Below are 24,575 nucleotides of genomic sequence, written 5' to 3' on the forward strand. Positions count from 1 at the left end.
GAGCTGGCACGCTGCAGGGTGCGACGGCAGCCCAAGTCGCTTGCTTTACGCTGCTGCGGTGGGAAGGGGTGAGCCGTTGGTCCCGGTGACTTTCCCACCAATTCGATGTGGCTGTGCAGTGAGAGGTCAGCCCTGGCCGGGGATTGAACTCCCAGTTGCCAGGAGTGGGCGGATAGTGGAGGCTGGCCCCGTGGAGATGAGATCACTGGGAGCTGCTGGAGTTGTTCATTGCTGCTTGTAGCTACTCTCGCTGGGAGCCAGGTCTGGCGCGCCGCCGGATTGTAAGGGGGCCGCCCTACCTGGAGAAGTGCTGCGTGAGTAACACCTAAGGCCAGGTCTACACTACGGAGTTAGGTCGACACAAGACCGCTCTGTAAGTGTCGACACCGCAGCAGTGCTCCCGCCCATGTAAGTCCTCCACTGCGCCGATAACTCCACCTCCACGAGAGGCATAGACGCTGTGTCACTTCCATCGCCTGTCAGCACCGCATGGGGCTCGCAGCTGGGAATATGACAAGAAGCTGATAGCCCAGGCTCTGAGCCAGGCACCCAGCCGGGAGCATCGCACAAAGCTGACAACCTGGGCTCTCAGTCCCCCCACTGCCCCACTCCAGTTGGTGAAGCGCTCCTGGTGCACCAGGACGTGCACCACTGGCAGAAGGAGGGCAGTGCGGACGTGGAAAGCTGCAGTAATCACTGCCGTGGCTGTACGTCCACCTAACAGGTTGACTTAGTTGTGTGGTGTAGACAAAGCCTGGGGCCGAGCAGTTCATGCTGCAGATCACAGCACTCACCTGCGGGCAGCGCTTCCCTTGTGATGTCAGTGTTCTGCCGAGGTAGGGGCCAAGTGAGGCACTCAGTGTGATCTGCTGCATTCTGTAATGCTCCTTCCAGCATCATTTGTCTGGCCCCATTTCTAGCTCTGCAATGATGGGGCCTCCACTAAGAGTCTGCCCTGCCGCTCAGGTGCTTTGCCTGCTCCCTTCCTGGACATGCCAGCTCAGTGTTTCCTCAACAACCGGTCCATGGCGCCAGTCTCTGAGATCTCCCTGGCACCATGTAGGAAGACAGCAAGCCGGTCGCTGGTCTGAGATACACTGCTTCCTCTGGCCAGCCAGGCCAGGCCCCCTTGTCCTCCCATCTCCCCAGCCTGGGAGTGGCTGAATTCCTGCATTTGGGGATAGAACTGGCCTCTTGTGTCTCCAGCTTTCCGCAGTTCTGGGAGTGCGGGTTCCCTTGATGAGTCCCCTCCCGTCTAGACAGCACATCTCAGCCTCACTTCTCTCATCCCCGTCTCTCCTGCCCTTCCCTGGCTGTGAAGCCTGCCTGGGTTCCAAGCTGCTCACTGCAGTTCGTTGCATCCCTGCTCTTATCTCCGCAGAGTGCACCTGGGAGCAACGCTGGCTACTTTCCCTGGCTCTGCTTCCCAGCTAGCTGCCTCCTCCCATGTCCTCCCCCGGGACTGGACACTTGTTAGCCCTGGATCTCGGCCTGCATCCCCTTTCTGGCTCTGCCTGGATGCTGCCCTGTGGGGCGGCTCCTCACTTGGTGCTGGTGTGTGGGGTAGGGGTGATCCTATTTCCCTTTACCCTTCCTTCCCCCACAGACAGAGAAGCAGCACTCTAGTTGTTTCCTGTTCGTTATCTAACTTTCCATCCACGGTCAGGCCACTGTATCTGGCAGCTATGCATCCAATTTCTTTAGTGCTACCTCCTAAACCTGTAAAGTAAATAGAGTATCTGTCTGAAATCCAGTTTACTCTAGCCAGAGAGGGCTCTTATCTGGTAGATGGACAGAGAAGGGCGGGGCTCTGGTTGCCTGGCTTGGCATGATTTACTTGCGTAAGCCTGTGCTGTTGGCTGATTGAGATTAACTTTCCCACATTGGCTTCCTTGTTATCTACTCCAGTACTGGGCCCAGACAACCCATCAGGCTGCTGGCAGCTGGTTCTCCGACCCTTCCATCCTACGTCCCTCAGACTAGTCCCCTGACCCCCTCGTCACAGTCAGCGTTTACACAGCTCTGCCCAGAGCTTTCCCTTTCCGCCGCTGGTTCTCCTAGCCTTTGGCCCTCTCTCCCCTGTCTGGGATTCCTAGGGAGTGGACCAGTGCTGATGCCCTCAGTGCTTAGAAGGAAGGGGGACTTAGAGTCTTGTGAGCAAAACCCCAGCAGGCACTGACTCTCTCAGCCATCTTTTTCCAGCCCCGTTAGAGATCGTCACCCTGTGGGAAGTGGTCAACAAAGCTGGGGTGGGAGGAACCCCTGAGTGGGGCGGTGACCAGCCTGGGAGCCTGCCTGTGGGCCCCAAGGGGGTGTCAGGGCCCAGAGAATGGGCTGCTTGCAGTCCTTGAGCTGTGGGGCTGGCGCGTGTGCCCATCCCTAGTGTCCCAGGTGTGGGTACAGGGGTGGGGCCATCTGGCTGGGCCCTCCAGGGGTGTGGAGGGAGCTGGATCAAGCTGTGCCACCAATTGGCTCTTTGCTGGCAAGTCCCAAAAATCAAAACAATATTAACCCACAAGGTCTTGAGACATCTGGCAAATCAAAGAATTGGGGAAAAAATTAGTGTGGGGTTGAACCAACCATTCTGTTTGGCCTGAAACACAGCCATGCTTTCAGTGTGGAGCGTCTTTAACACTTCTTTATTTTTATTTCAAAATTTCCTTCCATTTTATTTTAAAAAAAGGAATTAGTTTCAATGGGAAACTCTGCCACTGGGGTGAAACTAACAAGAACGTGGGAGCTCGTGTGGTGTGGCCCAGCCGGCATTCATCACCGAGAAAAGTTCTGTCTGGAAAGGTTGGTGGGGAGACCCCAGCCGTGGCTGGAGAAGCGAGGACACCAGGCAAACCCAGTCTCCCTGGGAAATGACCTGGGCAGGCGGCTTCGGGCACCAAGCTCTGGGTCTCCCTGGCAGGGAGTGTGGGCTGAGTTGATCCAGCCAGGATTGCAATGCCAAGCAGTCGGGATTCATCTCTTACGTCAGTGGTTCCCAGCCTGTGGCCTGTGGGGTCTTTCAGAGCAGCCCGCCTCTATCCTCCTGCTTGGCTACAGAAGGGAGCCACTGCCTAAGGACCCAGGCAGAGCACGTGGCCACGGGGCTACAAGACCTGTGCAGGCTCCTTGCTGCAGCCAAGGGGACGGGAGATCAGCGCTCCCCTCCTCCGGCTCCAGCAGAGAGCACGGCAAAGTGCTCCGCCAGGGTCCATAGGCTCTGACGTCCCTGCTGGAGTCAGGGGGATGGGAGATTATTGAGGAGGCTGCCTCTTCACTGAACTCCTTCTGTCTGGCTGCAGTGGGGTGGGGGTAGGGGGTTGCCGGTGGAGCAGCCAGGACCCACCATGCTGGAGGAGGGGCAGGACTCTAAAATCAGTGCCTTCCGGTTTGGTCTGCACTTAGCAGGCCACCCACCGTGACTCAGCTGCCAGGCCATGTGCTTCATGTGTAGTGACAGTCACTCGTCTACACTCCTGCTTTGTCTGTGAGGGTGTGACATGCTGTGAGTCATTTGCAGGTGTCAGTGAATGTAAAAATGAGCACCGTAGCATCAGAATGTTTGCTTTAAATAGGTAGTGATTTGTAGTCCTTAATGTGTACACGTCAATACGATTTTTAGGAGTTGATAGACCGGTGGCCCTTCAGGGTTCTAAAAGTGATATTTGTGGCCCTCGAGCCAAAAAGATTGGGACCCCCTGTCTTAAATCAACTGCCCTTAGTCCCGCATGGTGTAATGCAGATGCGGCCTCTGCCCTGCGCAGGCCCTCCCTGCAGTACAAGGCAATGCTAGGGCTGACGAGCTTTTGGCCAGAAGCAGTGAGATTGATCTGACAAGCTTCCCTGGTACGGCCAGATCTCTGGCGCAGCGTTGGGGCCCTGCTCGTGAACTGCTGCCCTGGGAGCTGCCTCCTCCCATGGAAGAGGAAACACTGCCAGATTCCTTTCTGCTTCTCAGCTGCAAGAGGCCACTTGCCTCGCAGCCCAGCCCAGCAGCACAGCTGCTGGCTCAGCCAGCTCTGCCTTCTGCAGACCGCCTTTGGGGCTTCCCTAAAGGAGGCTTGTGACGCTGCCCTGGGAACCAGCCAGCTGTGGTCCAGCTTCTGCCATCTGGGCCCCTACAGCCACACCAGCCCAACCGTGCACAACCTACAGTCTTGTAGGGACGCAGCTCCAGGTCACAGATGAAGGGATTCCAAGGCCAGTAGCGACCCTTGTGATCATCTAGGCTGACCTGCCAGGTAGCCCTGCATTAATCCTAGAACAGAGCTTTGAGAAGCTGAGAATGGGTGATGGGGACGGATCACTTGACAATGACCTGTTCTGTTCATTCCCTCTGCGGCACCTGGCATTGGCCACTGTTGGACGACAGGACACTGGCCTAGATGGACCATTGGTCTGACCCAGTAGGGCCATTCTTATGTAAAAATATCCAGTCCTGCTGTAAAAATTGTCAGTGACGGAGAATCCACAACCGTCCTTGGCAAATTGTTCCAGTGATTAATTACTCTCGCTGTTAAAAACTTAAGCCTCATTTCCAGTCTGAATGTGTCTAGCTTCAACATCCAACTAATGGATTGTGTTAGACCTTTCTCTGCTCGACCGAAGAGCCAATCGTTAAATATTTGCTCCCCATGTAGGTACTTAGGGAATGACTTGATTACAGTCTAACCTTCTCTTTGTTAAGCTAAACAGATTGCGCTCCTAGAGTCTATCGCCATTGGTTTGGTTTTCCAATCCTTTAATCATTCTCATGGCTCTTCTGTGAAACCTCTTCAATTTATCAACATCCTTCTTGAATTGTGGGCACCAGAACAGGACACGGCATTCCACAGGAATCGCACCAGTGCCAAACAGAGGAAAAATAACCTCTCCCCTCCTACTTGTACATCCCAGGATTGCGTTTGTACGTCCCGGGATCGCATTCGCTCTCTTGGCAGAGCATCGCACTGGGAGCTCGTTTTCAGCTGATTATCCACCACGACCCCCAAATCTTTTTCCAAGTCACTGCTCCCCAGAATCCAGATCCCCCCTCAGGGAAGTATGGCCAATGTTCTTTGTTAGCCATATTAAAATGCATACTGTTTGCATGCACCCAGCTTACCAAGTAACGCAGATCACTCTGTATCCGTGACCTATCCTCTTCCTTAATTACCATTTTCCCCCCCAATCTGTGTGCCATCTGCAAACTTTACCAGTGTTATAGGAGGGGAAAAAAGTTCTACCTCTCGCACTAATCACGCCCCTTCAGTCTGCAGCAAGGTGTCTCTGCATTGACCCTCTGCATTTGAACAAAGAAAGGGTTCTGGGGCCCACTAGCGAACACACCCGCTGTTCTTCATTGTGTTATGCCCTAGAACAAGTTTGGGGTGTCTCAGGTCCTGGTTCCCATTTGTGTCTGGTGTAAAACCCCAGTCTGCTTCAACGCCTGTGGCTGTGTTTGACCAAGAGCTCCCGAGGCTGAGGAGCGGGGAAGTGGGGAGCTGTGGGCTGGGATAGAGAGTTATTGACACGTCATGTGGTGGAGCCCAGGATTGGTATAGCAGGGGGCGAGAGTTGGGCTTGGAGGACCTTGGTAGAGCTATGTGTGGGGAGGCCAGGGCTGGGATAGCAGGGGATTGAAAAGCCCTGGTACAGGGCATCTCTGTCCCTGTCCAAGGAGCCTCTAGGAAACCAAGAAGAATCACTAATCACCTGCCCCATCAAACTCCTAATCAATGACCCCAAACTGGGTAAAAGGTGGGTTAAACTGTTCATGAGTGACTTGTTCTGAATGAAGCGGTGATGAACTTTGAACCCACAAAGAAAACCCTTGGGTGGGGTCTTGATTGATCACTCCAGCTGGGGTCCAGGGTAGGGTTGGGGTGATCTCTGGTAAGTTCAAGCTATGCATGTAGGTTCTTCTATTGTTTTCTCTGTTGTGCTTTTACCTTAAGAATAAAGACTTGCAGAGGAAAAACTGTGGTAACTTGTACCTGTGGCCATCTGCACTGTCCTCCGTCTCTGAAGAGAGAGCAAGCAGGACTGGGTAAGCAGACTCTTCGGTGAGTGTAACACAGTGAAGTCAGGGAGCTGTTCAGCCTGGACAGACCCTGGCCAGAAGGGGGAGAGAGAGACACGTCTCCACCCAGGAGGGGTCGCAGCCGGGGATGCCAGGAGCCTGAGAGTAGGTGCCTTGGCTTGACCACTGAAGGGGAAGTACAGGGGCAGTTGCCCTGAAGGGTGCCAACAGCCTTCAGTCAGTGTTCTGCCCCCAGTCAGGCTCCTCTCGAACCTCTGCACTAGATGCGAGATTCCAGCTGAATGGGGAGCTGAGAAATGCCCCAGCTGGGGATACGATTCGGTCATGGAGCTCACGGATTTCATGACTGGCTGGGACTTCTGGGGCGGCTTCTGGGACAGGGCTGGAGCAGCTGCCAGGCTGGGGGCTGCCAGAACAGGGCCCCCGAGTCTAGCAGCTGATCGGCGGCCAGCCCCCCTAGGCTGCTGAATCAGCAGGCCCAGCCCGCCACAGTGGCCAGGCTGGGGCAGCCCCCCTAGCTGCCCTCAGCCCCTGCCATAGGAGCAGCAGCAGGGCTGGAGTATTTGCAGGCCCCAGCAGCTCTGTCTGTCCCCACTGCCCCAGGTATTTTTAGTAAAAGTCAGGGACAGGTTGCGGCTTCCATGAGTTTTTGTTTATTGCCCACAACCAGTTTTACACAACGAGTTTTACTTAAAATACCCCTGAGAGCCTCTTAAGCTTAGCCATAGCCAAGGATTTGGCAGCGGCTAATACAGGTGGGTTTTGACCTCCCCTCTTGCCCTTCTAGAACTTCTTTCAGGCTGCAGTTTCCCCTGGATTGTCTCAGGCCTGGGAGAGAGGGAGAGAGAGAGAGAGAGAGAGTGTGTGTGTGTGTGTGTGTGTGTGTGTGTGTGTGTGTGTTCCCCTTTCAGGTGCAGTTTGAGCTCCTCGTTTTTTGGTCATCCATATCTCCATCACAGAGAGGGCTGGAAAGGTCAGCTGATCAGTGAGAAGTTGGCCAGCAGAGCCTGGGTGTGGGCCAGACTGGGAGCTAGGAGAAGCCCTTCCAGTTGATAGTGCCGGAAGACTCCCCACAGAGCTGAGATGTAAAGTGCTTGGCAAAACGGAAGTGTTTAGGGAGCGCTTGGCTAACCCAAGATCAGGGTGACATTCTAAACCTCACTAACCTCTAGGCAAACACTGTAAATGTGGCCAGGGGTGCTTGTCCAATGAGTTGTCATGAGTCGCAATATGGCCTTGTGAGAAACACTCGATGGGCAAACATTAGACGGTCCGTCCCTACCTTTATAGAGTTTGCTGATCACCATGAAATAGCAAAGGCCAGTTCACCGCCATTATAAAACCTCGGCTCCGTGGAGGAGTTTGTATTAGCCAAACTCTGGAACACCTGGTTCTCCAGGGTGTGACGCCCTCATGTCTCAGGTTAGTTTCTGAATCCTTATAACTTCAAATCTTCTGTTCTAGGTACGGTTATTTAGAGATTTGATGAGCCACCCTGTCAGGCTTTGATTCAGTCCTACTGGGGTCAGGGTGACCGAGAGGGTCAGGATTGAGCCCAATTATGCAAAATGGGTTTTAAATGTAACCCTGTAAGTAACAGATAAAAAGCTGGAGCGAGGCTATTTGGAAAGCTGAATATACGCAAACCACACAGGGCAGGGAATTAGTTGATTTGTATTCTAGGCCCCTGGCCATGACTTCTGAAAATCCTGGGTAACTGGGAAGGTGCAAGGACACTGGAGGAAGGAAATACTACCTACAAAGTAAGGCCAGGTCTACACTGTGGAGCTTGTGTGGGCACAACTCGACTGCTCTCGCTAGACCAGCCTGGCAACCTAGTGAAGAGGCAGGGAACGCTGACCGCAGTGGCATGCTATCTGTACCGGACTGGCTGTGCCCGCAGCCCCCGGACGCCATTTTGTAGAGCAGGGAGCGAGTGGTGCTGGTTAATGGGCAGGGAGCTGCATGGCTGGGAGCTGAGCGGGGGCTCGCTGGGCCTGTGTTCTGTCGTCGTGCCTCGGGGTGGGGAGGGACTGGGGGGGTGAGCACGGGGGGGTGGCGCGTCCCTCGCAGCTGAAGTGAGTGTGGGGACATGTTCCCAGCAGAGTGTGAGCAGGTGAGAGTGTGTGTGCGTGGGTGCTCCTCAGTGCCTGGCGAGGTAGGGGAGTGTGGTGTGTACCCCCTGCCCGGTGTAACTAGAGGTGGCACTTGTGCCGGGGGGTGAGTAGGGTGTGAGTGGATGATCTCTGCACGAGTAAGCGAGCGTGTGCGCGCCGGGTGCACCTTGGCGTGCAGGGCCGGGGGGAGGTGGAGCTGGGGGGTGTGTGCGGGGGAACGTGCAGACTGCATAACGAGGGCTGTGTTCCTTCGCCAGGCCCCGCCAGCTCCTGTTAATGGTTAATGTTGCCAGCCAGCGGCTGTGGTGTGGAGCCGCCCACGAGACGCTATCAGCCCTGTCATCAGCTCTGAGAACAGGCTGTACCTCGGTGGGATTGTTTATTTTCATTCCTTTCTCTCTTTCCCGGGACATGATACCTGCAGGCGCACTGCGCTCTCATTGGGCCCTCGGGATCGCTGCTCGGCTCGGCTGCAACCTTCCCCCGCGCTGCCGCGTGCTAGGCTCTGCAAGCCCCTCGCACTGCCTGCCACGCACCGGCCCCCACCTGGTCTTGCTCCGCACCTGGGCAAGTCACCTCCCAGCCTTTGGCAGGGCGGGACGACCCTCTGGGGCTGCCTGCTCTGCCCAGCCGGGGTGGTTTTATCAGTGTGAGTGTGGGCTGTACTCCAGGCCTGCCCCCCTCCGCCAGCCCCTGCCCTTTGGCATGCCGAGCAACCCATGGGCAGAGCAGCGCTGCAGCTCAAAGCTGCCAGAGGAATCCCGTGCTGTTCCGTAGCACCTGGGGAGAAGAGTTTTTTACACACACACACACACACACACACACACACACACACCACACACACACACCCCCACGCAGCGAGCACACAGCTACCTTGCGCACCCTGATCCTGGGCAGCACCCTCAGGTGCTGGCCCGTGGGAGAGCCAGAATAGCACTGGCTGGGAATCTGCCTGTGGATGGCCTGCAGGGCCACTCGCCAGAAGGAGGGTACCCAGCACCCAGTCCCACCGCTGCTGCCCTGCAGCATGTGGACAGCCCCAGAGCACGCAGGGCTGCTGTCCTCCCCGGCACGGGGCAGAGTTAGCTGGTGCTCAGGCAGCGGGACCCCTGGTGCTGGGCAGGGAGGGGCACGGCTCTCAAGCAGGAAGGGGTGTGGTGCTTGGCTTTCCCACTCTTCTCCTTGGGCAGCTAGCCTAGTGTGCCCTCCTTCCCACAGGGCGGCTCACCGGCACCCTCCCCCAGTGAGACTGAGGGCTGCCCCCAGCTGGCTGCAGTGGAGTCGAATGTGACCCCCACCATGGGGTCCACACCAGGGCGAGCCACACCCGTGCAAGTCACTCGCTACTCCAGCGCAGTGCGGTGTGTCCAGTGCCAGCCCTGGTCTGGCCTACCCTTGGACCCTGCTCCCGTTATAAATCCCAAGGGAAGGTGCCCCGCCCCCGGCACAGGAGGGCCGTGGGCTCCTGGAGCTGTCCAGGCCAGCTGGGTGTTCGCCGTCACAGACTGGACCTCACAGTCGCCCTTTGCAATGGGCCGGGGGCTCGGCCTGCAGGCACCAGTGAGTGTGCAGAAAGGAGACCCTTACTGCAACGCGGTCACCACCTCCCCCAGCACCCAATAGCCCCTGTCCCCGCTGTGCAGCCCTCGCTGAGGGCAGGTGGAAATCACCTGGCTAAGGAATGGCTCGGAAATGTGGGGAACTTCGTAGTGCTTGACTCTTGGCTGGTCGCTGCCTGTGAGGTCCTTCAGCCCGCGGCAGTGCTGTGGTTCCCACTGTCCTGCCGGCACGTGCTCAGTGCTCTGACTGCTGGCCCGGAGAGCGCCATCAGAGCGTGGGCTAAGGGACACAGGGAGCCTGGCAGGTCTGTAGGTGGCGTGCTTTGGAGTGGCCTGGCGGCGTTGCCCACATCTCAGATGGCCCAGGGGTTTATTTGAGATGAAACATCAGAAAATAAAGGCACCTGAATCATTCTTCGCGAAGGACAAGCCCCTCTTGGTGTGCCACCATCCATCCCAGCACAGGCCCTGACCCTTGGGGCAGCAGACTCTCAAGTCACCCCCCATCTGCCCTTCCAGCCGGCTGCGTGCTGCCAGGGGGAGGTGCTGCATCTTGTCCCAGAAAGAGTGAATCCTGGTGCATGCTGCAGTGAGAGGCAGGCATCTGAAGCAGCCTCTCCTCCCTCCACTGCCGCGTGGCTGGCACAGCCCTGCAGGCCCTGCATAAACAGTGGCTGTTGACTTTGTGTACTGTCTCTGCCACAGTCTGGTGGATTTGAAATCGAAAGGAGGAAGACGGAGTCTGCTGGAGACTCCAGCAGTTCTCACTAGGGTTTGTGCTTTGCCGATGCTGCGTGCTAAAAGGGTGCTGAGCACTTTAGCTGGAGCGCTAGCAATGTCTAGAGCTCATGTTACTTGAGCATCTTCCTGCGAAAGGGTCTCAGCCGACACCTGTCAGAGAGGTGGTGGCCAGGTCTGATCTCTGCCTGAGGGTGAGTTTTCCTGGGAAGTCTGAAACGGGCCGATTTCTGAGCGCATGGCCAGTGACCCCGTTTGCCTTGCCAAGCCGATAATCAAATGAAAGTGAGCATTTCTTGACCAGCTTCAGAGCCAGAATGACGGGAGCTGGTGTCTGGCCGGGGAATAGCCCTCTGCATGTCTGCTCACAGCTAGTTTGATTGGGCCACGATAGGAGGGTTTGAAAACTGTGGTCGGTGACCGTATAGCTGCTCGTCTCCAAGCAGCTGCTAGTAACAGTCCCTCAGGCTCTAGAGGGAGGAGACTGCGGTGTGTGCAGGACCACTTCCCGGGGAGCCGCAAGGCTTGTCCCGGGCTGCAGGAGATGTGTAGAGGTCGCCTGCTGCTCCCAAGCAAGGGGGTGCAGCCCTCCTGCCCCAGGGTGCCAGCAGCACGGTGTTTACGGGGTGAAATCCCCCCGGAACTGGCACTCCATTGAGCAGCATTAGGTGCTGCAAAGTCTAGCTAGGGACAGAACATTAGAGCTGGGCTGCTTTCAATGGCGAGTCTGTTCCCAGGGAGGGGGGCAGCTGGGAGTGAAGCCCTGTTCATTTTTGCATTGGTAGCTGGCTTGGAGTGTTTAAACCTCCCACGCTTCAGGTGGGCGGAGAATTGCCATGCTGCAATTGCACGCTGCCCTGTAACACAGAGACCCCTGAGCAAGATGTTGCTTGAGTTTGTCTTTCTTTGCTCCTGCTGCCCGGGGTGGGGTGGGAGAGGCAGGGGTGCTGCGAGCAGTGCAGTGGGTGAAGAGGGGCAGACGACTCCTGTGTATTTGCATCGTCATGATAAACCTCTCACGCTATTATTGCATCTTGTTCTTTGTGCATGACCCTGCCTCATTCAGGCCAAAGCCACTTCAGTCCTTGCTGAATCTGAAGCACCCGAGGCACCCTATTGACTATGTTAGGATCCATGCGCCTAACCTGAACCACGTGTTTAAGCGAGTGCTGTTGGTTTGGAGCCTCTGGACTAAGCTACGTCACCCCAGGGTGTGAAAAATCCACCCCTCTATGTGCTGTAGTGTAGTTGGTTGACCTGGCTTCTGTCTTCTATCAACCTAGCTACCGCTTATCAGGAAGGGGAGAACCTCTCCCATCAGCGTATGTACTCTCTAAACTGCAGCATGTCAAATGTAGACGCGCCCTCAGAGTCAGTAGTGCCTGGTGAAGGAGGCAGGGTGGCACCTTTAGTGTTGAAATAATGTTTTTAATTGGGAGGAAAACAAAGGCTGCACAGTAAAATTGCAATCTCTCCCCCAGCATTACCAGCCTTATTTTCTTTATGAACTCTAAATAAATCACCATTCCTTTTAAATCAAGTATTTGTAGACCTTTTCGGTAAATGATTTCATTCCAGTTTTGCAGAAAACTCAAATTAGGGTGGAGATAAAGAATGGACAATGTCAGCCTCGAAGGACCGAGAACTGAGGGGGCCAATGGAAATTGTTTTGCAACCTTAACAACACAAGAACTGCAGTGGAATGACCCACACTAAAACAGCATTACAGAATCTCCATGTGCTCCCTTGCTGTAAATTTGTGCGTAAACAAATGGATTATTGCCCATGCTTTTCTGTGTTGTTAGTGCTGGCAAGCTGAACGCGTTCGGTCTATTTCTCTTGAATTGTTCCGAATAAGATTCAGTCCTTGTTGCCCGTATTCCACTGCCCTGCATGATGTTAACACGTGGAATTACTGAATGTATGGATGCATTTCTGCAATATTTTTGTCTGCCCTACAATTTCCCTCCTTTCCTTGTTATGCTTTGCAGAGATTTTTCAGGTTCTCTTCCCTTTGGCTGAAACTAGGAACTATCTTCAGAAGCCTAAAAATATCCAGAGAAGGAAGCATTTTCCACTGAGATTCCTGTTAACAATTCAACTTCAGCAGATCAGACATTAGTTTCATGTGGTTTCCCTGTGAAAGGCCATCCAAGGTGTGTTACAAGGTGCCAGTAGAACAGTGCTTGCATTGCCCTATTACCAGGCTGCAGATTAATTGCTGCTGCAGGATTTTCAGCCTCTGGAACAAGCTGCTAGATTACTACAAATCTTCCTCTGTATCCTGGAGAAGTCCCATGCTGACTGCCCCTGTGCAATTCCCCCTCTGTGTTCCCAGCATTAGCACCCTGGGAGTCAGCTCCTTCAATTTGCTCACCTCAGCCCCAGCTACATGAGACCAGCTGTTTCAGAGTGGGAGATTGCGGTCAGCTGGCAGTCGTGCTGACTTTCAGGGTTAGCCTTGTGGTATTTGATGTCTGTCACAGAGCCCCAGCTTCTGGAGTCAGGTGATGGTGAGAATCTCGCTGACTCTTTTTAAATGAAAGTTTCTAGCCCTCGGGGTTGTGGAGGAAAGTGGGAAAATGTCACCTGAAAAGCCAGAAAATGAATGAAAAGAATCCCAAATGTTTGTATTTTTAAACTCTCCAGGCTTTGTAGCCAGCCCCCCGATTGTTGAATGCATGGGGCTGGCAATGCTGAGTGGGGGATGTGGAGGCAGAGAGGAGCCAGCCTAGGACAGGACACTAGATTTGACAAGCGGTATCATCCGGATGTCCCCTGAGCCTTCCCAGTCTTGGCTTGGCAGTATCATTGATCTAGGGTGTGTTTAGCTGCAGCTATTTTTAGAGCTGTGTTCTCTGTGATAGATTGGGAGATAAATGAATGTTTTGTTCCTCCTCTGGGAGGTAAAAACAGCAGCCAAGTGACCTAATAAATTCCTGTGCCAAGGTCATGTCCTCAAGGGCTAGGGGCCTCCTCCCTTGCTATTGTCAGCTGATGCGATCGGATTGGGAGATTAGGAAGGCAGTGGAGTCGATCAGGGTTTGGCTCCAGGCAGGGCAGCATGGGAAGGTGTAGAAGGGTAGCAGGAGACTGGGGCTTGTCCTGCAGGCCCTGGGAAAGCTGCGTGTGTTTGTAGTGGATGGAGTTCATGTGGTGTCAGGTGCCCTGGAGGCCAAAGGCCTCCGCTTATTCCCAGAACAGGCATGGCCTGGATAGCAGCGTCCTCTGCATGCTGCCTCACCGGTGTGCCTCATCCCAGAGATCAGGTCCCATGGCTCATTTGCTCCTTAACCTCGGTTCTGAGTCTAAACCAGGCCCAAACACTGGTGGGGAGGTGAGGGGGAACTGGACAGCCAGCCTGGTTCCTGTGCGTGCTGGGCTTGGGCGGCCTATGACTGTTCCTACGGGAGAGAAGGCCTCCGCACTGCTGGGTTTGTGTCATGTACTGTGGGTAGGAGCTTGGTGCACAGGTATTGTCCAGTAGCATGTGCAGTCGGTACATTTTATACAGTTCTACAAGTCCAGTCCATGCTAAGCATGCTCCAGTGTGACAAAGTTGGAGTAGGAGCTGAGCCATGCAATCTGAGGGGTTTTTTTCCCCTGGAATCTTAATGCAAACACAAGGGGCTATGTATTGTTTGATGAAGCTGTATGTTGCCAACAAGAGGAAGATTAGGGAAAGTGTGGGCCCCTTAGAGAATGAGGGAGGCAACCTAGAGACAGAGGATGTGGAGAAAGCTGAGGTACTCAATGCCTTTTTTGCCTCTGTCTTCACAGACAAGGTCAGCTCCCAGACTACTGTACTGGGTGGCACAGAATGGGAAGGAGGCGAACATCCGCAGTGCTGAAGGAACAGGTCCAAGACTATTTAGAAGGATTGGACATACACAAGTCCATGGGGCCGGATGCAATGCACCCGAGGGTGCTGAGGGAATTGGCTGAGGTGATTTCAGAGCCATTGACTATTATCTTTGAAAGCTTGTGGCAACAGGGGGAGGTCCCTGATGACTGGAAAAAAGCAAATATAGTGCCCATCTTCAAAAAAGGGAGGAAAGAGGATCCAGGGAACTACAGACCGGTCAGCCTCACTTCAATCCCTGGAAAAATCATGGAGCAGGTCCTTAAGAAATCCATTTTAAGGCACTTAGAAGAGAGGAAGGTGATCAGGAACAGTCAACACAGATTCACCAAGGGAAAGTCATGCCTGACCAACCTGATTGCTTTCTATGATGAGGTGACTGGCTCTGTGGATGTAGGGAAGGCGGTGGATGTGATATACCTTGACTTTAGCAAAGCTTTTGATACTATCTCTCACAGTATTCTTATCAGCAAGTTAAAGAAGTATGGGTTGGATGAATGGACTATAAAATGGATAGAGAACTGGCTAGAGCATAGGGCTCAATGAGTAGTGATCAATGACTCCATGTCTAGCTGGCAACCGGTCACAAGCGGAGTTCCCCAGGGGTCAGTCCTGGGACCGGTTTTGTTCAACATCTTCATTAATGATCTGGAAGATGGGGTAGATTGCATCCTCAGCAAGTTTGCGGATGACACTAAAGTAGGGGGAGTGGTAGATACCCTGGAAGATAGGGATAGGATACAGAGTGACCTAAACAAACTGGAGGATTGGGCCAAAAGAAATCTAATGAGGTTCAACAAAGAAAAGTGCAGAGTCCTCCACTTAGGAAGGAAGAATCCCATGCACAGCTACAGACTGGGGACCGATGAACTGGGCAGCAGTTCTGCAGAAAAGGACCTGGGGGTAACAGTGGATAAAAAGCTGGATATGAGTCAGCAGTGTGCCCTGGTTGTCAAGAAGGCTAATAGCATATTGGGCTGCATTAGGAGGAGCATTGCCAGCAGGTCACGGGAAGTGATTATTCCCCTCTATTCGGCATTGGTGAGGCCGCATTTAGAGTATTGTGTCCAGTTTTGGGCTCCCCACTACAAAAAGGATGTAGACAAGTTGGAGAGAGTCCAGCGGAGGGCAACAAAAATGATTAGGGGGCTGGAGCACAGGACTTATGAGGAGAGGCTAAGAAAACTGGGCTTGTTTAGTCTGCAAAAGAGAAGAAGGAGGGGGGATTTGATAGCAGCCTTTAACTACCTGAAAGGGGGTTCCAGGGAGGATGGGGCTAGGCTGTTCTCGGTGGTGGCAGATGACAGAACAAGGAGCAACGGTCTCAAGTTGCAGTTGGGGAGGTCTAGGTTGGACATCAGGAAAAAGTTTTTCACTAGGAGGGTGGTGAAGCACTGGAATGGGTTACCTAGGGAGGTGGTGGAATCTCCATCCTTAGAGGTTTTTAAGCTGAGGCTTGACAAAGCCCTGGCTGGGATGATATAGCTGAGGTTAGTCCTGTTTTGAGCAGGGGGTTGGACTAGATGACCTCCTGAGGTCCCTTCTAACTCTAATATTCTATGATTCTATGTGTCTGCTAGTCAGAAACAGCAGAAACGAGGAGAGGGACCAGAGAAACCCAAGGAGGCTGCAAAATCTTCCTTGTTCACAAATCCAAGCCTCCTTCCAGCAAGCATGCTGCCCCAAAAGCTCTCTGTCTTGGCTTTCTCACAGGGTGATGCTCTTAGCACTGAACACAGTAAAAGTCAAACAGGATTTTCCATATTCATTGTCAATAAACAGGATTGCATCACAGAAATACCTGACTTCATCATTAATGTCTCCTCTTAACAAAACCTGCAAGGACCTGAATATTGGCTAACATCTTGGGCTAAAAAGGGATAACTAGAGCTTGGCGTCCTGTTTGAACTCTAAGTCTTTAATTAAGGCCAAGCCTACACTACAGGCTTCTGCCAGAACAGCTATGGTGGTTGGGATGTGAAGAGGTCTGATTCCTGACTGACCTAGCGATGGCAGCAGAAGCCCAGAGTGTAAATGAAGCTATACGGGAAAGCGGCCCTTTTATTGGGATAGCTGGTTTCGTTCAGGGTTGTACTGTACCAATATGTAGCGCAGCTTTGCTGCTGTAGCTGCACTCACACTGAGTGCTCTGCCAGCCCCGGGTCCCGCACTCATACACTGCGGAAGCGCTCCTAGCATAGGCTCAGCCACGGCTCATTCCACAAACATCTGGAATGTCTTCAGTAGCATTAGCAGTTGTGCTACTTGTCTCAAGTTAACACAGGGGCCACAAACTCTAGTTGAGATACCCCCCTCTGAGACCTATGAAAGCAGGTGGGTCTCTGTGGGTTTAAAAACGTATCTCCCCCGTTCTGGCTGCCAAATATGTCACAAATATGCCACTGCATGTCACTGCTGATGCTCAGATAGAAGCTGCTGCTGTTTCAGAGGCAGTGCTGTCCAGTGGCTAGATGAACGGACTGGGAACCAGGAGCCTGGGTTCTCCTGACATTGGACCATATTGTGTCATTCTTTGCTCTAGTTAATGGGGAATCTTGCTTAACATCTAGGGCACTCTATGACCCTCAGCCACCAGCTCCCTATGACAACCTGGCCTCCCCGTGCCCATCTACAAAATAGGGCTAACGAGACTTGCCCGCCTTTTTAAGCACCTTGAATGGCTCTCATGGAAAAGTGTTATGGTTACGACAAAATCCCCATCAAGTAGATCCTGCCACCCTGCCTTCAATCCACACAGGTGTCACTCCAGCAGAGGGTCTCACTTTACCAGCTGTGTGTATGTGTCCCACCTGGCCCAGTCTTGGGCTGAGCCCAGTGTGAGGTCTGGGGACAAGATGGCTCAGCTACCTTTCCACACCCCTCCCCTGCTGGGGCTGGCACCTGGGCGCCCTGTGTCTTCAGCAGGCCCATAAGGAACAAGTTATTGTCCGAAGATTAGCCAGGTCACCATGCCCTCTGTCTGCACCACAGCTGACCCCCTTTTGTTTTCTATGTGTCAGGGGGACTGGGTGGTGTCGAGCCAGATGCCATGGCTTCACACCGCCCCCAACCTCTCTGACACAAAGATAATCCGTCTTCCCAGCCACTTTGTGCTGCCCGCTCGCCCGTCTCCTGGCGCTCAGGACGCAGAGGCAGAGCAGGGCGGTGTTGCAGGCAGCCGGCTGTGCTTGGGGCCCAGCCTCGCTCTCTATAAGGCAACCCTTCTCTTGGCTCCTCTAGGCTGCGACTCCGGCTTTGGAAAGCAGGCTGCGCTCCACTTGGATTCCATGGGCTTTAAGGTGTTTGCGAGCGTGCTGGGCCTGGACAGCGCGGGGGCCAAGGAGCTCCGGCAGAGCTGCTCATCGAGGCTCACGCTGCTGCAGATGGACTTGACCAAACCCGAAGATATCCGGAAAGCCCAGCAGCTCGTGCAGCCCCAGACTGCAAGCACAGGTAGGCGCCCCAGCTGCCAGGCATGCCCATCAGACTCAGGAGGGCCGGGAGTCCCAGTGCTTAGGGCGTTTCAACCTGTAGCGAGCGACACCACCCGGGGCCCTGCTAGGGATGGGCTAGGACAGTGGGCTTCCCGCCAGGATCCACGCGGGAGTCTGTTGTTCATTCGGCTGGGTGGAGTCGGCCCTGCACACACCAACCCACTCTCCCCTCAGCTTTGCAGGTGCGCGGAGGGTGATCCGTGCCTGGGTCTGAAGCACTGGGAAGCACTCTCTGGGCGGGATGGGATGGCCCACGAGTCACGGTGGGTCTCCTCCTGGCATCATGCTAGAACCAGTCTCCCTAACCACCCTCAGTCAATCATGTCTAGTCTCAGCTGTGGCTGTTCCCAGCGATGGCGCTGCCACCGTCTTCCTGCCGCCGCCTCCGGCGCAACTAGTCATTCGAAGGGGGTAACTTTCCCAGTCCTTGCGCTGTGGCTTAGCATCAAATCGCAGGCCAAGAGGCAGGGGACAGGCAGATAGACTGAAGTCTGACTAGCCGGGCTGTTAAAAACCCACTTCATAACCCCGGGTGGAAAATCTGCTGAATTCCTCGGCAAGCGTGCACTGCTCACGCAACGTTCAAAAAGGGGAACACCTCCCAGCTCTGGCACCCCCAGCGAGGGCTTTCCAGGCTTTCAGACAATGGTGTGTGACTGGCTGGCAGCGTCCAGCGTGACGGTCCTGTGCCTATGTCCCGCTGACGCTTTCCCTCTCTGTGCCCCTCCCTGAAGGGCTGTGGGGTTTAGTGAACAACGCAGGATTCAACGACACCATCGCTGATGCTGAGCTTTCCCCGCTCTGCAAGTTTCGCACCTGCATGGATGTGAACTTCTTTGGCACGCTGGAGCTCACCAAAGCGCTGCTGCCCCTGCTCCGCTCCTCCGGGGGGAGGATTGTCACTGTCAGCAGTCCAGCAGGTAAAGACCCGGTCTGCACCTAGGGGGTAAGAAGTGGGGCTGGCTGAAAATTTTCCATCAAAACTGTTGACGGGTGGAAAATTGGGTTTTTGACCAAGCTTAATTTTCATGCAAAGTGTCTGCCTTTCATGGAAATGGTGGTTGTTTGCACATTCAGTTTTTGCCCCAAAATATTCAAATACAGAAATGGTAAGAACGGCTGTACTAGGTCAGACCAACGGTCCATCCAGCCCACCGTCTTGTCTTCCAACAGTGGCAAGCCAGGTGCGTCAGAGGGAATGAACAGAACAGGCGATCAGCGAGTGATCCGTCTCCCTGTCGTCCACCCCCAGTTTCTAGCAGTCAAAGGTTTCATGGGAGCTGTAGTTGGATTGCCCCATGTCCCCATTCTCTATAGGCCAGGCACCCCAGCCAGACTTCATCTCCCTTGAAGCAGCACAGCCGTGTGACTAATGACGCGCGCACACACCCTGTGTTATGGAAAGTGGGGTCTGATGCAGGGAGCCTAGCTTATAAAGAACCGGAGCATGAGTTGCCCACGCTAAAATTCTCATGATGCACCGCAGCAGCCCTTTGGAATTGAAATATTTTGGTTTTCAGTCAAAATCTTTTAGATGTGGATTTTTTTTTCCCTCCCAAAAGTTGAAATTTCTCATATTTTTCCCTCGGCTCACACCCCGGGACTTGGATATCAGCCCGGGGGGGGAGGGGGAGGGAAACTGCTTGGAGACAGAAGGCACAGATAAAAGCTGATGTTATCCCATACACTAGCCCTGTATAGATACCAAACACGCACCATTCTCCTAGCTGCTGGGGAGGCAGGTTTGATGGTGAGCATCTCATAGGATCCCACTGTCTTTCAAGCTGAGTTTGCCCCGACCCCCGTAAAGTATGTTTTATCTGGCACCGGTCACAACAGCATCCGAGTGCCTCCAGAAACAAGCAAACACAGCGAATGTCTCCTCCATGCCCAGAAAGCTGCTGATTGTTTTTATTTTTGCTGGTGGGGAATGGGTTAGCTGCTCCCTCCTCCCCTTTTTCTTAGCCGCCGCCACTGTGGGCTGGCTAAGGTGAGTTTGGCCTCTTGTTCTGAAGGCAGAGCTCTAAGATTTGGGGTCATTCTCTCCTCCAGGAGGCACCCCCGTAGTCTCATGCTACTTGCCCAGAATTTCTGTCCCCTGCTGCCCCGAGCGTGGGTGGCCCTGGAGGCTGGCAGTCCCATTGTTTCGGTGGACTCTAACTGTTCCAAGAGGTTGAGCACCTGGGGCGAGAGGCCTTGCTTTAGGTAACTTGCTCCAATGCTGTGGAGGTCTTTAAGGAGAAGTTGTATCATGACACTCACCCAGTGTTCTAGAGGGAAGCCTGTGGGGGATGCGGTGCCCCAAGGGGGCGATGCTCTCCACTGGAGCAGGTTCACAGAGGTAGGACTCGAATGCAGGTCTCAGCTGTGACCATCCCAAATTTCATCCCCCATGCCTCTTGGAAAGGACGTGTGCTCGTCTGCGCTGGGTTGAACTGCTAGACCGCACCTTCCCCCCACGACGTGGACCCATGAGCTCTAATATCCGTAACTGTAGTGCTGTCTCACAAATAGTTGTGTATTGGCACTGTGTGCAACCGTTGTGTGATGGCACTGGCAGTAACGGCACCACGCATTTTCATCTCTCCCAGGTGACATGCCCTATCCTTGTTTATCCGCATACGGGGCATCGAAAGCTGCCCTGACCCTCCTCATGGACACTTTCCAAAGCGAGCTTGAGCCCTGGGGTGTCAAAGTGAGCGTGATCTTACCCGGCTACTTCAAAACTGGTAAGTTACTGACTTGCCCGCTGGGCTGTGATGGGGTGACGCGGTGTGTGAGGCCTGCCTAGGGTTGTGTGTTCAGCAGGTTTGTCACAACTACATGCGTCTCAGGGAACATCACACATCCGTTGTGCGTGTGAGTGACACCGTGCCCCCAGAAACCTGCAGTGCAGGAAGATGCACGCTAGTGCCAGCTCTCCCTCTGAATGCTGCTCACGGCACTGAGCAGTTCACAGCCTTTGTGAACTGAAGCCTCTACCTGTAGGTGAGAGGAAAGGATCATTTACTGCTTTGTAAAGATCAGAGAACTGAGCAATTGCACAAGATCACTTCAGGCACAGCCAGGACTAGAACCAAGCCTTCTGTAATGTGACAGACCCAACTTTCATTTACTTCCCCTTTGGGAGCTCTGTGTACTTAGCGATGCTGTGCCTAATTGCCCAGACCACACTCCGCTTCCAGACCCAGAAATTCGCACACTCGGTATGCTGGTGCTATCTCCATTGGTTGGGTAACCCACTGGCAAAGTAGGTGGCTTCTCTCCTGCAAGCTAGTTCATGTAGAGGATGCTGCCATCATGTCATGTACGTCTCATGCCATGCTGTGGCTCTGAAGGTCATGGGTTCAAACCCTGATGAGGACCCGTGTGGTAGCTGTGTTGGTCCCACAATATGAGAGAGACAAGGTGGCTGCCCTGAAGAAGAGCTCTCAAAAGCTAGTCACTTTCACCAGCATAAGTTGGTACCTCGTCTGTCTATTGCAGTGACATCCAGAAATGATTCTCGAGGAGTTTGGAACAGCCATTGCCATTATTGTGTGCTACGGATCATTGCACTGAGCCGTGAACTTGGCTGTTGTGTTAACACTTGAGGTTGTGGGTTCTTTGTGTCTGGTTAATGACAACTGTCCATTTTAAGCACAGAGCAGGGCACTGAACTACAGCTTGTGTTTAAAGGCAACTGAGAGCAGTGACTGGGTGTTTGCCTGGGGGAGCACAGAGTGGGAGCTCCTACCTGGGTAAGCCCCAGGAAGGTCAGAATTTGATTTAATAACTGATCTTTCCAGAAATCAACCTGATCCTCAAAGGTGTAAATTCGTGCTGGGGGGACTGACTGCTTCCGGGTGTTGCTAATGAGCTATGGAGCCTGTTGCCTATAGGTCAACAGTTTGAATCCAGCCTTGCTCAGTGGACATTAAAAGTTGTTCCCATCTCCTGGCTCTCTGATGGCCCCAATGTGAGATGAGTTGGAGGGGGGTCTGAGCTCTTGCGTCACAACTTCACCACCTCACTTCACCCTAATTGGCAGATGCTTCAGAGGCCAAATACGGCCTGGGCCATGGAATTTGATCTGCTCCATCAACTGTGAGCAAATGCCACTGTATCAGCGCTGAGCTGGGCTGACAGGGCAGTATGTGGGTAGCTTGCCCTGTGGATAAACAATCTTCTCTTCCTGCTCCGCCTGGCCCAGCCCTGTGCTGGGGTGCCTGGGGGACTTGTGCTGCCCAGCAGAGTGGGAGGAACCCAAGTTAGCTTCAGTCACTGAAAACCTCCCCTTGTCTATGAACCCCAGTCATTCCCTGCCGAGGTCCGGCGGGGGAACCTGGGCACAACCAGCAGGTGCCTAAATACAGCCCAAGACAAAGACCTACATCTAGGAACAAAAACTGTAGGTCAGTCCCACATCCAGGCTGGGGGACTGTATCTTGGAAAGCAGGGACGCTGAGAAGGGTTTCAGGGTCACGGTGGGCAGCAGTGCAATGCTGAGCGACGACGGTGATTCTGGGGGTGGTTAGCAGGGGATACAGAGCTTGAGCTAGTGCTACCTCTATAGAGGGCACCGCGGCCACCCTGGATGGCTGCTGTGTCCACGCTTCGGAAAGGATGGTGACGCCTTGGAGACAGGTCAGAGAAGAGCCGCGAGCATGGCTGTTGTTAACAATCAGGCACTGTACAAACACAGGGTAGCAGCCAGTCCCTGACCATCGCACTAGACCCAAGGGAGCCAGGCAAGGGAAGGGGTAGAACACACAACGGCGTGAGCCATGTGGTGACAGCAGATGGCTTGAGTCCAGGGTCTTTGGGGGGATGGGTTTAGTTGGGGGGGGGGGGTTGGCTAAAGGGAAGGGAGAGGGGACCGTGAAGGGAAGGGGATGTGAGGCAGGTGAAACTGAGGTGAGGTAAGAAGCACAGGGCAGAGAAACTCCACTCCAAACTGCCAGAATTTCTCCGAGCACCGAGAGTGCCCTGCTTTGGCTGCCCTATCAGCTGGAGTCTCTGGCTAGCTAGCGCCTTGCTGCAGTTTTTCTCTGGGGCCACGTGGTGGGGGAAGGGAGACACCAGCTGGGCCCTACTACCCAGGGAACAGGGGGGTCTCCACTGTACAGTGCTGGGTCCCTGGGGTGTTGCAGGGAGCGGAGGCTTGAGATCTGGCCTTACAGTGAGTGATTAAAGAAGCTCGATCTATTTAGCTCATGGAAGAGAAGGTTAAGAAGTGGCTTTCACACTGTATGAGGATCTGTGGGGGGCGGAGATTGTGGATGGCTCTTTATGCTAGCAGAGAAAGGCAGAACAAGGTCCAGTGGCTGGCAGCTTGAAGCTAGACAAATTCAGAGTAGACAAAGGGTGCAAAGAGCAGATATTAGCTATTGGAACAACTGATCTAGGACATGGTACATTCCCCAGCGTTCAAAGTCCTGCAATCACGACTAGCTGGGTCTTTTGAAAAGCGCTGCTCTCGCTCAGTCAGGAGGGTTTGGGACCTTCTGGGCTGGGTGGAGGAATCGCTGCGTGGGAAGCTCTGGCCTGTGTTGTCAGGGGGGCGACTGAGCGTGGCAGTTGTTTCTGGCCTTAAAGCCACGAACTGTTGCTGGCTGACGTGTGCTCTGGGGAGATATTGTGCTCTCCAGTAATAGCCTTGGCTGCACCCTGCCTCGCAAGTTCGAGTGAGGAATTGGGTGCCAGGGTGGAGGGGAGATCGTGTGCTAGGGGCTTGTCTGTGGCAGAGACGTGACTGACTGACTGATTTCAAAGCGATCTAGTTACACAGGGGCAAACCCCCAGCGCAGCAGCCCTTGCTGCAGTTTCAGAGCTGGCCTGTATCTATTTAGCTTTGGCCAAGTGCAGTTCAAGTGCACCCACTGCAGGGGGCTGTGCCAGTGTAACACCCAGTGGATAGCAGTTGTTACTTGGGTGCAGCCTGGCCAATATAGACACCCTCGGGGGTGAGACTGCCAAAATCCCCCCGCCACAGTAAGAGCACAGGGAGCTGCTGGGTGCTGAGCTCGGTAGTCAGTCTGGCTCCGGTTGGCTCTAGACGTCTGGCCTTACCTGTCCCTCGACGACATGGCATTCAACCCACGCTCGTCTCGTCTACTGTGCTAACCATTGCTCCTGTCCCCGGTCACTTCAGCTGCTCTTCTCTGAACTCAGGCTGCAGATTGGCAACACCCTCCTCCCGCTGGAGTGCCCCGAACTGAGCAACATGCTACAGGCGTGTTTGCACCACAGGGGGAGAGAGGAGCGTTTCCCTGATGTGAAAGGAGACCTGTGCCGGAGTGCCAGCCGCACAGAGACGGGCCCATGGACGCGTGTGCTCACTAAAACTGCACGTGCACAAGGATTTTTCTGCTCCACTTTTGAGAGGGATGGATTTCACCATTAGGTGTTAGCAACTCCTGCCAATTAAGTGTCATCACCTGCACATGTTGCCAGTGAGCTGTTTGCCTCGCCCTGTCATTATGATGCTGTTACTTAACTGCTATTCTGTAACAGCAAAGGTGGGCAGAGAGCTCCCCAGAAAGAAGGAAAACACAGGGATTCACAACCCCCAGCTAGATCAGCAGGATCACGTCAGCAGGAGGTAGCTGGCTGTAAGCTGGGTTCCACTAGTTACTTTTTTAAATGATTGCCCTGCGTCGCCCAAAGCAGAAGAGAGGGCTTGTCTACATGTGGCACTGTTCCAGAATGGCTCATCTACTGTAAATTCACACCCACCCTAGTCCGGAATAATGTTCCTGTGTAGACGAGCCATGGTGTGCCTGCCGAGAGACTGAGGTAGCAGAAAAACCC

At 54.1% G+C, this 24,575-nt stretch overlaps 1 protein-coding gene across 2 annotated transcripts in view; it reads left to right on the plus strand.

Moving 5' to 3' along the window:
• HSD11B2 (hydroxysteroid 11-beta dehydrogenase 2) overlaps positions 1 to 24,575 on the plus strand; it is a 60,224-nt gene that overhangs the window by 29,905 nt on the left and 5,744 nt on the right. Inside the window, exons 2-4 of one of the 2 annotated variants that reach the window (XM_067552871.1) lie at positions 17,530 to 17,742; positions 18,518 to 18,703; positions 20,375 to 20,512. In XM_067552871.1, coding sequence (XP_067408972.1) covers positions 17,530 to 17,742; positions 18,518 to 18,703; positions 20,375 to 20,512 — 537 coding nt within the window. Of the gene's footprint in view, positions 1 to 17,529; positions 17,743 to 18,517; positions 18,704 to 20,374; positions 20,517 to 24,575 lie in introns of both variants that reach the window. The other variant, XM_067552880.1, reaches the window with a different exon arrangement.

The sequence above is a fragment of the Emydura macquarii genome, unplaced genomic scaffold, assembly GCF_026122565.2.
Source record: "Emydura macquarii macquarii isolate MOO-44397 ecotype Brisbane River unplaced genomic scaffold, CSIRO-AGI_Emac_v2 contig_295, whole genome shotgun sequence".
In the NCBI taxonomy this organism is placed as follows: Eukaryota; Metazoa; Chordata; order Testudines; family Chelidae; genus Emydura; species Emydura macquarii.